General features: G+C 45.0%; 1 protein-coding gene across 1 annotated transcript in view; it reads left to right on the top strand.

The window, feature by feature from the left end:
• Nucleotides 1-2,035: 2,035 nt before the first annotated feature.
• gmds (GDP-mannose 4,6-dehydratase) overlaps nucleotides 2,036-14,433 on the top strand; it is a 645,529-nt gene continuing 633,131 nt past the window's right edge. The window contains exons 1-2 of the mRNA XM_055648802.1: nucleotides 2,036-2,054; nucleotides 2,153-2,502. Of these exons, the coding sequence (XP_055504777.1) occupies nucleotides 2,036-2,054; nucleotides 2,153-2,502 (369 nt within the window). The remainder of the gene's footprint in view (nucleotides 2,055-2,152; nucleotides 2,503-14,433) is intronic.

The following is a 14,433-nucleotide window of genomic DNA, read 5'->3' as shown; positions in this document are numbered from 1 at the left end:
AATCTTCCTGCATCTAGCCTGTCCAACCCCTTAAGAATTTTGTAAGTTTCTATAAGATCCCCCCTCAATCTTCTAAATTCTTGCGAGTACAAACCGAGTCTATCCAGTCTTTCTTCATATGAAATTCCTGACATCCCAGGAATCAGTCTGGTGAACCTTCTCTGTACTTCCTCTATGGCAATAATGTATTTCCTCAGATTAGGAGACCAAAACTGTACACAATACTCCAGGTGTGGTCTCACCAAGACCCTGTACAGCTGCAGTAGAACTTCCCTGCTCCTATACTCAAATCTTTTTGCTATGAATGCTAACATACCATTCGCCTTCTTCACTGCCTGCTGCACCTGCATGCCTACCTTTAATGACTGGTGTACCATGACACCCAGATCTCGTTGCATCTCCCCCTTTCCTAATCGGCCACCATTCAGATAATAATCTACTTTCCTGTTTTTGCCACCTAAGTGGATAACCTCACATTTATCCACATTATACTGCGTCTGCCATGCATTTGCCCACTCACCCAGCCTATCCAATCACCTAGCATCCTCCTCACAGCTAACAGTGCCCCGCAGCTTCGTGTCATTCGCAATTCACAGAGCTTTAAAATGTTCACGTAGTCACTCACGTGACTCCGAAGTAAAATAGTAAGATTAAATGAGAACTTACCAGTTTGAAGTTTGATCTGTATTTTATGAGGAGTTACGATGAGGGATTACGTGAAGAAGCCCGCCACGACGCATGCGTGCCATTCTTCAAAGCAGTGGTGTGAAATCACAGATACCAGTTAAGTATATGATCAAGGGTGGGAGCAGAGGGCACATTAAATTATGTTATCGTCTTTCAAGGGTCACATCAAAAAACATACCTTCTTTGTCAAGCAGAACAACTAAGCCTCTTTAGTCAGAGGGTGGTAAATCTGTGGACTTCTTTGCCACAGAAGGCTGAGGAGGGCAAGTCAAGTTAAGGCTAGAGATTGATATATTCTTGATTAGTATGGGTGTCAGGGGTTATGGGGAGAAGGCAGGAGATTATGGGGTTAGGATGGAGAGATAATTCAACCAAGATTGAATGGCAGGTACACAAAAATGCTGGAGAAACTCAGCGGGTGCTGCAGCATCTATGGAGCGAAGGAAATAGGCGATCGTTTCGCCGAACACCTCCGCTCAGACCGCAATAACCTACCTGAACTCCCGGTGGCTCAGCACTTCAACTCCCCCTCATATTCCGCCTGGGTTGCTTGCGTCCGGATGGCATGAACGTTGAATTCTCACAGTTTTGCTAGCCCTTGCTGTCTCCTCCCCTTCCTTAACCCTCGAGCTGTCTCCTCCCATCCCCCCGCCCTCGGGCTCCTCCACCTCCCTTTTTCCTTCCTTCTCCCCCCCCCCCCCCACCCCCCATCAGTCTGAAGAAGGGTTTCGGCCCGAAACGCTGCCTATTTTCTTCGCTCCATGGATGCTGCTGCACCCGCTGAGTTTCTCCAGCATTTTTGTGTACCTTCGATCTTCCAGCATCTGCATTTCCTTCTTGAACAAGATTGAATGGCAGATTGGACTTGATGGGATTTCACACACAGAGAGTGGTGAATCTCTGGAACTCTCTGCCACAGAAGGTAGTTGAGGCCAGTTCATTGGCTATATTTAAGAGGGAATTAGATGTGGCCGTTGTGGCTAAAGGGACCAGGGGGTATGGAGAGAAGGCAGGGATGGGATACTGAGTTGGATGATCGGCCACGAACATATTGAATGGCGGTGCAGTGTCGAAGGGACGAATACACCTGCATCTATTTTCTATGTTTCTAAATGGCCTAATTCTGCTCCTATAATTTATGAATTTATGAACTACATATAAGAGGTGCAAATTTCTACTTATTCCTAAAATGTTAATTGTTTCTCCGAACATATTGAATGGCGGTGCAGTGTCGAAGGACCAAATACTCCTGCATCTATTTTCTATGTTTCTAAATGGCCTAATTCTGCTATAATTTATGAATTGATGAACTACATTTAAGAGCTGCAAATTTCTACTTATTCCTGAAATGTTAAGTGTTTCTCTTTGTCTGGCCTGTTGATTATTTCCAGCATTTTCAGCTGGTATTTCAGGTTTCTGGTGTGTTTCTGTGCTTGACAATATTTCAAGCATTGAACATTTCCAGCATTGGCCGCCACTACCTGCAGGTGTCCCTGCAGCTGGAGGACCAGTGAAGCTGCGGGTAGAGTAGAGCAGGCAGGCTGTGTGGTTGCTAGGGGCGGCGCTGAGCTCAGGCCCCGTTGCCACCGAGTGCCGGGGCCGGGGCCGGGGCCGCTTCCTTCGCGACGCGGAAGTGCGAGTCGCATAATCTCAGGGAGAGGAGACGTGATTAGGAACCGCAAGCGGGCAGGTTGTGACGGGGACACGCTGGCAACGATGGACGGGCTGAAGTGTGCATTGGCAGCGGGCGGCGACGATGCGGCACCTTCATCTGGAAGGAAGAAAGTTGCCATCATCACCGGCATCACTGGGCAGGTACATACATACATACATACATCCCAGGCGCATGTTTGTCTGCATCCTCCTTGGATGTACACTATATGTAACTTCACTGGCGCCAACGCAGCCAGTCTACACAATATCACTGAAGATCGATTATTGTTTCATATTATACACCCTGCAATTTGCTTATTATTATTTAATCTCTGACCTGAACCCATTTCTCCGAAGTGTCAGTGTATTTCAGATTCAGATTCAAATTTAATTGTCATTGTCAGTGTACAGTACAGAGACAACGAAATGTATTTCCAGCATTGCACTTTATGTGGTGATTTATTTGATATGTGCATCAGGATATTTTGGATAATTCTACTCATCATTCCCTTTCCCTCTGCCAAGTCAGGCAACTAAACTTTGTGAATAAGACTTAAAGTTAGGTTCACCAGACTGATTCCTGGGATGTCAGGACTGTCTTATGAAGAAAGACTGGATAGACTTGGTTTATACTCTCTGGAATTTTGGAGATTGAGAGGGGATCTTATAGAAACTTACAAAATTCTTAAGGGTTTGGACAGGCTAGATGCAGGAAGATTGCTCCCGATGTTGGGGAAGTCCAGGACAAGGGGTCACAGCTTAAGGATAAGGGGGAAATCCTTTAAAACCGAGATGAGAAGAACTTTTTTCACACAGAGAGTGGTGAGTCTCTGGAGCTCTCTGCCGCAGAGGGTAGTCGAGGCCAGTTCATTGGCTATATTTAAGAGGGAGTTAGATGTGGCCCTTGTGGCTAAGGGGATCAGAGGGTATGGAGAGAAGGCAGGTACGGGATACTGAGTTGGATGATCAGCCATGATCATATTGAATGGCGGTGCAGGCTCGAAGGGCCGAATGGCCTACTCCTGCACCTAATTTCTATGTTTCTATGTTACAGGCTTTTTGCATCTGTTGGTTCATATGTTCAGCAAGCCAGTAATTTTATTTTATTTTCAATCTATATGCGTTAAAACCTGTTTAAGAAGGAACTGCAGATGCTGGAAAATCGAAGGTACACAAAAATGCTGGAGAAACTCAGCGGGTGCAGCAGCATCTATGGAGCAAAGGAAATAGGCAACATTTTTCGGGCCGAAACCCTTCTCCAGCCACGTTATGGCTCGAAACGTTGCCTATTTCCTTCGCGCCATAGATGCTGCTGCATCCGCTGAGTTTCTCCAGCATTTTTGTGTACCTGCGTTAAAACCTGACAGGGATAAGTTTATATCTCTCCCTTCAGCCCTTCTTTGCGAGCATAAGATGCATCAACAGAGCCATCTCTATCATCAAAGACCCTTACCACCCATCGCATGACTTTTTCACCATCCTCCCATCTGGGAAGAGGTACAGGAGCATCAGCTGCAAAACCAGCAGGATGCTCCTCAGCTTCTTCCCACAGGCTATAAGACTGTTAAATGAACTTTCCCCCCTGCCAAGTATCGCGCACAAACACCCCGCTGCCAGTCGGAACGGCTGTTGAATGTTATTGAGTGTTATTAGAGGGTTAAATTGTTCATGACATGTATTTTAACTTTAATTGCTATTTATTTTGTAACGAAAACTGAATGGACACTGGTCGAGAAACGTTTTTTTTTGTTTCCTCCGAGTATGCGAATACTCAGGAAATGACAATAAAGATTTACAATTACAATAAGGGGTGATGAATCTATGATCATAATTTATTGTACACAAATTAGTTGAACTGTTGTATTGTGTGAGATTCCCTTTGTCATTACTTACATTATGTGTAGTGCCCTCCATAATGTTTGGGACAAAGACCCATCATTTATTTATTCGCCTCTACTCCATAATGTTTGGGACACATGGCTTCACAGGCGTTTGTAATTGCTCAGGTGTGTTTAATCGCCTCCTTAATGCAGGTATAAGAGAGCTCTCAGCTCTCTTGTGAACCGCAGGAGAATGGTATGTTCATCGATGAGCATTTCTCCTCTGTTTTTAATGTGGAGAGAAACATGAAGACTGTGGAACGTGACAGTTAATGGAAATATCTTGAGGCCAGTCTGTATTATGGTCAAGGAGGTTCTAAACATCCTAAGACACATGAAGGTAAATAAATCACCTGGGCCTGATCAGATATATCTGAGCACTCTGGAAAGCTAGACAAGTAAATGCAAGCAGCCTGGCTGAGATGTATGAATCAACATTAGACATGAGTGAGGAGCTAGATGACTGGAGGGTGGCTAATGTTGTACCTATATTTAAAATAGGCTGCAAGGAAAAGTTTGGGAACTACAGAGCAGTGAGCCTAGCATCTGTGGTAGGCAAGTTACTAGAGAGTATTTGAGGGATAAGGTATGTGTGCATTTGGATAGACAGAGGCTGAGTAGGGATTATTAGCATGGTTTTGTAGGTGGGAAATTGTGTCTGGTCGAATCGTATTGAGTTTTTTAAAAATAAATAACCACAAAGGTTGATGAGGGCAAAGCCATTAATGTCTGTATATGGACATCAACAAGGCATTTGATAAGGTTCCGCATGGTAGGCTGCTCTGCAATGTTAGCGATATGGCCCTAACGTGGCAAGTGGGACTAGTGTAGATGGGAGAATCTTGGTCAGAATGGGCAAGTTGAGCTGAAGGGACTGTTTCTGTGACTGTGCTCTTTGACTTTAATTTCTATAGAGAGAGAGATAGAAACAATGTTGCAGATCAAACTCACTTTTTCAGAATTCACTATAAGAAGTCCTGCTATAAGGTGTCTTTCAATGACGCTAATTGGATATAACGCGATTGATGATTTTGCAAATAATATTTATATTATCCTGACTGAATTGATTAAAACTCGATTTGGATATTGAACTGGAAAACTACAGAAACTACCAAAGCAGAATAAAAAACTGTTTGAGTTTAAAAAAAAAGTCTAGGAAAAGCCTAACCCACTGAGCTACTCAAACACTTTGAGTCCTTTTATGTAAACCAGCGTCTGCAGTTCCTTGTTTCTACTAGGAAAACTGTCCACGTTTTACTTATTCAGTTTTCAGATGCCATTGTCTCCTAAGAACAGTCTGTTAGTTTCACTGTAGAAGGCAATTGAAATTGACAAGCAATCACTTCTATTGACACTCAAGGGCCTGTCCTACTTTCACGACCTAATTCACAACGTGTTTAACTCGTGGACATTTTTCATCATTTTGAAAAAAACCCCAACCTACTTGATGCCACGAGTACCTACAACTAGCATCACGACCTACCTAAGACCTTGTGACGACCATGCTGCGAGTATGAGTCAAGGGTAAACTCGGCAGAGGTCGTGAATTAGGTCATGAAAGTGGAACCGGTCCTTTAGTCATTAGAATAGAATGCCTTTTATTATCGTTCAAACAGCTTGGTTTGAATGAAATTTAATTCCTAAAGTCTTAACATTTCAAAAAAAAAACCAAGACCCACACTTAACACAATTTACACAAACATCACAGTTACATTAACATCACAGTGAATCTCCAACACCTCCTCACTGTGATGGAAGGCAAAAGTATTTTCTCTTCCCTTTGTTCTTCTCCTGCGGTCCAGCAGTCTAACTGCAGCATCGAGGCGACTGGGGCTCACGATGTTTAAGCCCCCGGCGGGCGATGGTAAGTCCCGCGACTGTTTAAGCCGCGCCGGACGATGTTAGGCCCCGCTCTGAGTCATTTAAACCCCGCGATTCTGGCGGGAGAAGTTGCTGTTGCGGGAGCTCGGGAAAGCGGTTTCTAACCAGGGACCTTCGAGCTCCCGATGTTCCTGTCCACCGGACCTGCGGCCGGAGCCTCCGAAGCTCCGGTCGGGTTGCAGCCGCTCGCCACCACAGCTTTCCACGCTCCGAAGTCGGCCAGCTCCGCGATGGCGAGTCAGCAGTCGGAGGACTGGAGCCCTCAGGTTGGTTCCAGTTGGAGGCCACCACCGGCTCCACGATGTCAGGCCCATGACATCGGAGACCCGACAGGGAAAAAGTCGGGTCCCCGAACAGGGAAAAGATTAAAGGGTTTCCCCCACCCCCCACATATATCAGCAAAAAAATAATAAAAACAAGAATCAAAAACATACATTTAACGAGACCAAAAAAAAGACAGACGGACTGCAGTTGGACTGCAATTGAGTTATAAAACATGGAAACAGGCCCTTCAACCCAACTTGTCCACGCTGACCAACATGCCTCCATCCATACTAGTCCCACCTGACAGTACTTCGCCCATAACCCACTATGTACCTGTCTAACTCTCTTAAACGCTATAATGGTATCAACCTATAATGCTATAAATCGGGAAGCACGGTGGTGCAGAGGTAGAGCTGCTGCCTTACAGCGCCAATGACCCGGGATTGATTCTGTCTATGGGTGCTGTCTGTACGGGAGTTTGTACGTTCCTCTATGGCCTAATTTCTCCAGCTAATAATAACATAGAATCTTTATATTTTCCCATTCTGCTAAAATCTCTTCATCCTATTTATTGACTGTACCTTTGCCTTCAACACCATAATCTTAACCAAACTACTCTCAAAGTGTCTGGTCCTAGGAATCAGCACCCAACTATACCCAGGGCTCTCACTTAACTTTTTTCCTCTGTTTCCAGCCGGGCAACCTAGGCAGCTTTTTAGGTTGGCAAATTACAATTTCGGTAGTCATTTAAGATGGCTTGCATTACGCGTGCGATAAAGTGCTCGGACGAAGTGGTATTTACCAGTCGGAATTATGCTCAATGAAGCATTCACATATTATTTCTGCTTCAAATAAAGTCATAAACTAAATATATTCACCAATCAAGACATGATATATATCACAATGACATGCAGCAAAATTATATTACAGTATATACAGTATCTCAACTCTTTTTACACGTTGTAATTAATGCAATTTCTATTATTTCTTTCCACTTCCAAACAAAAATGTGGTTGGATTATTCAGCGTATGATCAACCTCGGTGAGACCAAGCGCAGGCTTGGCGATCGCTTCGCACAACACCTCACCTGATCTCCCGGTGGCTCAGCACTTCAACTCCCCCTCCCATTCTGAAGGGGGGTCTCGACCCGAAACATCGCCTATTCCTTCGCACCATAGATGCTGTGCCACCCGCTGATTTTCTCCAGCGTTTTTGTTGATCCCACCACTGGCCACATCTTCCCATCTCCTCCCCTGTCGGCTTTCCGCAGAGACCACTCCCGCCGTAACTCCCTGGTCAATTCGTCTCTTCCCACCCATACCATCCCCTCTCCTGGCACTTACCCTTGTAACCACTTGAAATGCTACACTTGTCGCTTTACCTCCCCCCTTGACTCCATTCAAGGCCCCAAGCAGTGTTTCCAGGTGCGGCAGAGGTTTACCTGCACCTCCTCCAACCTCATCTATTGCATCCGCTGCTCTAGGTGTCAGCTGCTCTACATTGTAGGCTTGGCGATCGCTTCGCCCAACACCTCCGCTCGATTCGCAATAACCAACCTGATCTCCCGGTGGCTCAGCACTTCAACTCCCCCTCCCATTCTGAATCCGACCTTTCTGTCCTGGGCCTCCTCCATGGCCAGAGTGAGGCCCACCGTAAATTGGAGGAGCAGCACCTCATATTTCGCTTGGGCAGTTTACACCCCAGCGGTATGAACATTGACTTCTCCAATTTCAGGTAGTCCCTACTTTCTCCTCCCCTTCCCAGCTCTCCCTCAGCCCACTGTCTCCACCTGTTCCTTTCTTCCACCCCCCCCCCCCCACCACACACCAGTCTGAAGAAGGGTCTCGACCCGAAACGTCGCCTATTTGCTTTGCTCTACCCATTCACACAAGTTTCTGTTATCCCACTTTCCTCACCCACTCCCTACACATTAGAGGCAATTTTACAGATACCTACAAAGTTAACCTACAAAGCCAATGCGTTTTTGGGAAACCCAAACACTTGCAGGGAGAATGTGCAAATTCAACACAAACAGTGCCTGACGACAGGATCGAACTCTAATCTCTGGTGTGTGAGGCAGCAAGTCTACCAGCTGTGCCACTATATTTTGTTTTTCAACACACGAAAAATGATACGTTGATAACTTTGGTTACTAGAAAAAACGATCAATTTTCAGTCCCTCTTAAATATCTCTAAGTGACGCTATGTCCCCCTTTACAGCTACTGTATGTTTTAATTCAGTTAAAGACTATGGGGCAGTACATTGGCCATAAAGTTTGTGTCTAAAAGTGCTAGAGACCCCGAATTGATCCTGAATATGCATGCTGTCTGTATGCATTTTACTCCTTTTCCCTTTGATCGCATGGGTTTTCTCTGGGTGGTCTTGGTTCTTTCTACATTCCAAAGGTGTGCAGGAATCTTTTCAGACCCAACCCAAAATGTATTATTTTCCTTTTGGCCAGAGATTCTGTCTGACCTGTTGAGTTACTCCAGTTTTTTGTGTCTATCTTCAGTTAACCAGCATCTGTAGTTCCTTCCTACACACACGATACCATACGCTAGAAAACTGTTTTGTTTTCTCGTTTATAACATTGTTTGCAGAGTACTATGTTTACATATTCTGTTGTGCTGCTGCAAGTAAGGATTTCATTGTTCTAACTGGAACGTAGAGAATAAAACACTCTTGACTCTTGACTTACGTCGCTAATGTGTGGGATGGAACTAGTGTACGGGTGATCGGTGGTCGGTGTGCCCGATGGGCTGAAGGGCCTGTTTCCACGCTGTATCTTTAAATTAAACTAAAAACACTAAAACCAGAGGAAATCTAAAGAAGGGTCTCTGACCGAACCGTCACTCAATTTCTTCTATCCAGAGATGCTGGCTGCTCCATGGAGTTTCCCCGCACAATTAAAGCATGGAATAGTCTTCACCCTACCATAGTTACCCAATCAGACCAACTAAATTTAACGTAGCTCTTTTTCCCAAGTACCCTTTTTTGCTTAAGTCCAAGACAAGAGAGTTTTATTGTCATGTGTCCCAGATAGGACAATGAAATTCTTGCTTGCTGCAGCACAACAGAATTTGTAAACATGATACAGAACAGGAGATAAAAGTTCAGTGTGTCTATATACCATATATATATATACACAATAAATAAACAGATAAAGTTCAATAGGCTGTTATTTTTCAGAGTTTGAAGTTTGGTAATGGAGGGTCCACTCCAGTTTAAATTGCATTTGGAATATTTTTGTAGGTCCAAGAAACCAAGAAGCAAGTTAATCCAGGGAGTTACTCCAACTCCAGGGAGTGATTCTGCGTTGGTTTTCAGTGGTCGTGGCGAGGCGGCCACCGGACAGCAATGGCGGCCAGATCTCCCACAATGCAAAGGGAAGGAGAAAGTGCCCGGCGCCAATCAGTTGCCGTGGCAGTGCGCATGTGCTGGGCGGCCGATGATGTGCTGGCCATGGTTGTGTGCACGTGCAGGGGGAGGATGTGCAGGCCGTGGCAGTGCGCATGTGCAAGGCGGCCGGCCGTGCCGGCGGATGAAGAACGGGCGGAGAGCGGAGACCTGAAACCCGGCCAAAGATCATAGAGTGGATCCCGGCAGCCCGGACACGGATGGCGGGCGGAGACAGAGAGTGACAGAGAAGAGATAGAGAGGGGGGCCTGCTCTGAGTTGAACGATAGGTGCCCCGGGTGCTTGCCAAGCCGGGCAAAATGGCACGGCTTTTAGGTTGCCCAGCGCGAGTTTAGGTCGCCATTGGCACCAGGGCAACCGTTAATTTCAAGCCCTGTGGACCACTGGATCCTTGACTTTCTGACCACCAGGCCAAATCAGTGAGGATGGGTGACAACACTTCATCCACAATAATTCTCAACACCGGTATCCCGCAAGGATATGTTCACAGTTCCCTACTTCCTATTCACTCACGATCGTGCGGCAACATTCGGCTCTTACTCCATCTACAAGTCTGCAGATGACACAGCTGTGGTGGGCTGGATCATGAATAGCAACAAGATGGATTACAGGAGGGAGATATAGAACAGCAATCTCTCCCTCAATACCAGCAAGACGAGGGAGCTAGTTATTGTTATATTCCGGACGGCAGAATAAATAATAAGACTTACACGCAGGTTGCCTAGATCACGAGAGAGAGATTTATTACCCAACATTCCCTGCTTATATTGAACACCAACTCATTAACATATGCATGAATATGTATGAATACATTACACTGCTCTCCTTATTTTGTGTTAAATCTAAGACAGGTGGGCAGAGGGGGTGGGGTTGCCCTGTTGGTGAGGAATGAAATTCAGTCCCTTGCAAGGGGTGACATTGAAACAGGAGATGTGGAGTCAGTATGGATAGAACTAAGGAATTGTAAGGGTAGAAAGACCCTAATGGGACTAATCTACAGCCCCCCAAACAGTAGCCTGGACAAAGGGTGCAAGTTGAATCAAGAGGCATGTAGGAAAAGTAATGCTGTGGTTGTTATGGTAGATCTCAACATGCAGGTAGACTGGGAAAATCAGGTTGGTACTGGACTCCAAGAAAGGGACTTTGTAGAGTGCCTTTGTGAAGGATTCTTTGAACAGCTTGTATTGGAGCCTACCAGGGAGATTATGGGGAACGCGGAAATGGCAGATGACTTGAACAGGTACTTTGGATCCGTCTTCACTAAGGAGGCCACAAACAATCTTCCTGATATAGTAGTGGCCAGAGGACTGGGGTGACAGAGGAACTGAAGGAAATCCACATTAGGCAGGAAATGGTGTTGGATGGGACTGAAGGCTGATAAATCCCAAGATTCTGATGGTCTGCATCCCAGGGTACTTAAGGAAGTGGCTCTAGAAATCGTGGATGCATTGGTGACAAATTTCCAATGTTCTATAGACTCAGGATCAGTTCCTGTGGATTGGAGGGTAGCTAATGTTATCCCACATTTTAAGAAAGGCGGGAGAGAGAAAACGGGGAATTATAGACCAGTTAGCCTGTTAGGTGGTGGGGAAGATGCTGGAGTCAATTATAAAAGATGAGATAGCCGCACATTTACATAGCAGTAACAGGATCGGTCCGAGTCAGCATGGATTTACGAAGGGGAAATCATGCTTGACTAATCTTCTGGATTTTTTTGAAGATGTAACTAGGAAAATGGACAAGGGAGAGCCAGTGGATGTAGTGTACCTGGACTTTCAGAAAGCATTTGATAAGGTCCCACATAGGAGATCAGTGGGCATAATTAGGGCACATAGTATTGGGGGTAGAGTGCTGACATGGATAGAGAAATGTTTGGCAAACAGGAAACAAAGAGTAGGGATTAACGGGTCCCTTTCAGAATGGCAGGCAGTTTACAATATACATCAATGATTTGGATGAAGGGATTCAAAGTAACATTAGCAAATTTGCAGATGACACAAAGCTGGGTGGCAGTGTGAACTGTGAGGAGGATGCTATGAGAATGCAGGGTGACTTGGACAGGTTTGGGGAGTGGGCAGATGCATGGCAGATGAAGTTGAATGCAGATAAATGTGAGGTTATCCACTTTGGTAGCAAAAACAGGAAGGCAGATTACTATCTAAATGGCGTCAAGTTGGGAAAAGGGGAAGTACAACGGGATATGGGGGTCCTTGTACATCAGTCTATGGAAGTAAGCATGCAGGTACTGGAGGCAGTGAAGAAAGCGAATGGCATGTTGGCCTTTATAACAAGAGGAATCGAATATAGGAGCAAAGAGGTCCTTCTGCAGTTGTACAGAGCCCTGAGAGACCACACCTGGAGTATTGTGTGCAGTTTTGGTCCCCTAATTTGAGGAAGGACATTCTTGCTATTGAGGGAGTGCAGCGTAGGTTTACAAGGTTAATTCCCGGGATGGCGGGACTGTCATATGCTGAGAGAATGGAGCTGCTGGGCTTGTACACTCTGGAGTTTAGAAGGATTAGAGGGTATCTCATTGAAACATATAAGATTGTTAAGGGCTTGGACACGCTAGAGGCAGGAACCATGTTCCCGATGATGGGGGATTCCAGAACCTGGGGCCACAGTTTAAGAATAAGGAGCAAGCCATTTAGAACGGAGACAAGGAAACATTTTTTCTCACAGAGAGTGGTGAGTCTGTGGAATTCTCTGCCAGAGGGCGGTGGAGGCATGTTCTCTGGATGCTTTCAAGTGAGAGCTAGATATGGATCTTTAAAATAGCGGAGTCAGGGGATATGGGGAGAAGGCAGGAACGGGGTACTGATTGGGGATGATCAGCCATGATCACATTGAATGGCGGTGCTGGCTCGAAGGGCCAAATGACCTACTCCTGCACCTATTGTCTATTGTCTTACTCAGTTACAATTTTGTTGTTGTGCTACTCGATTTAAATCAGTTTCTATGAAATCTTAAATGATGAACATAATATATTTATTTTATACATCTACACATTTTTGTTTTACTTGTGCAGTGAGTTATTTAACTTACAAACCTAATCTGATTACTGTTTTACGGATCCTGCCTGATCGTCTAACAGGAACAGGTGTAACAGGTTTAGGTGTTGAGTCAACTGTGGGCTTGTCAAGTCAAGTCAAGTCAAGTTTATTTGTCACATACACATACGAGATGTGCAGTGAAATGAAAGTGGCATGATGTTTGGCTCTGGTTTAGTACCCTGGCTTTGACCAGAAGAATTTGTTCCTTTGTCTGTACTGACTGAACTTTGTGTTTCCATCACAGTGGTCTCTTCCAACTCTTCCAGATACAAATTCATGGATTATGACTTCATGCTCAGTTTTTGGTTCATCTTTGGCTGGAATCATTTGATCAACATGAATACATTTGATCCTATCTCCAACTAAGTATCGTTTTGTTCCACACACATCGACTATTTTCCCCACATCCCATTTGTCTCAACTGGACTTGTTGGGAGGACGGATAACACAAACCTGCTCATCTGGCTTGAAGTACCTCTCTTTTTTGAGGGTCAAAATGGTGTTTTTGACAACTGTTTTTTCTCAGGCGTATTCTTAGCAACTCTTCATCAACAGTTCTGCAGGTGAGTAACCTGTTGTGTGTTGTGTGGTTTGTTACTAAGAAACTAGCAAGAATCTGAGCTTTGAACCTGCAAAACCTGTTTCTTGAGACCGTCTTTGACAATTCTAACAGAGCTTTCCGCCGCCCTGTTGGAGGCTGGATGGTATAGGGAAACAAGTGTGTGTATTACACCATTCCGCTGCATGAACTCTTCGAAACTGAGGCCCGTTATCATTAAAGTTCTTCCGGAAAACCATGGGATGCAAAAATTGATCTCAACTCCTCTATGGTACACTCCATATGCTTAACCTCAATCCATTTAGAATGCCTATCTACTAGTACCAGAAAATGATCATTACCCTTTTCATAAAAACCTACATGAACTCTCTGAAAAGGTCTACTTGGCCATGACCAGGGTTGCAGTGATGTTTTTGGCAGTTTACTCCGTCAATCTTGGCAGACGCTACATTTGCTCACCAGTGACTCGATGTCGCTGTCAATACCAGGCCAATACACAAAATATTTGACAATTGATTTCATGCTTATTATGCCAGGATGTTCGGCATGAAGTTAATTCATAATTTTGTTTCTCAAAGACTCTGGTACAACCATTCTATAACCCCACTTAATGCATCCCTGCTCACATGATAATTCATGGTGTCGATTATGGAAAGGCTTCAGCTCTGAGTTCAGAACTGAGTTCAATCCACTATCGATTTCAGTCCAATGTCTGTTCATAAACCCTCTTTCGCAGTGTCTTTCTTTGTTTCTGCTGCAATATCTGTTGCACTCACTGGAAAGTTTTCATCAACAACTTGCAGAATGTAGATGGAGTTCTCACTTCCCACGTCAGAGTTCTCATGGGGCAACCAGGACAACGCATCTGCAACTGCGTTGTACTTGGAGCTTCTGTACTCAACCTTGTAGTTATACTGGGACAGCAAGATTGCCCAGCACTGCATCCTTGATGCCGCCATGGAATGTATAGCTGTCTTGGGACCAAGTATTACTAGTAGTGGCTTGTGATCAGTCACTAGAGAAGAAACTGATGGAAT

This window comes from Leucoraja erinacea, chromosome 2, assembly GCF_028641065.1.
Source record: "Leucoraja erinacea ecotype New England chromosome 2, Leri_hhj_1, whole genome shotgun sequence".
Classification (NCBI taxonomy): domain Eukaryota; kingdom Metazoa; phylum Chordata; class Chondrichthyes; order Rajiformes; family Rajidae; genus Leucoraja; species Leucoraja erinaceus.
Note: the sequence above shows the minus strand (reverse complement) of the source record. Positions and strands in the feature narration are given on the sequence as shown.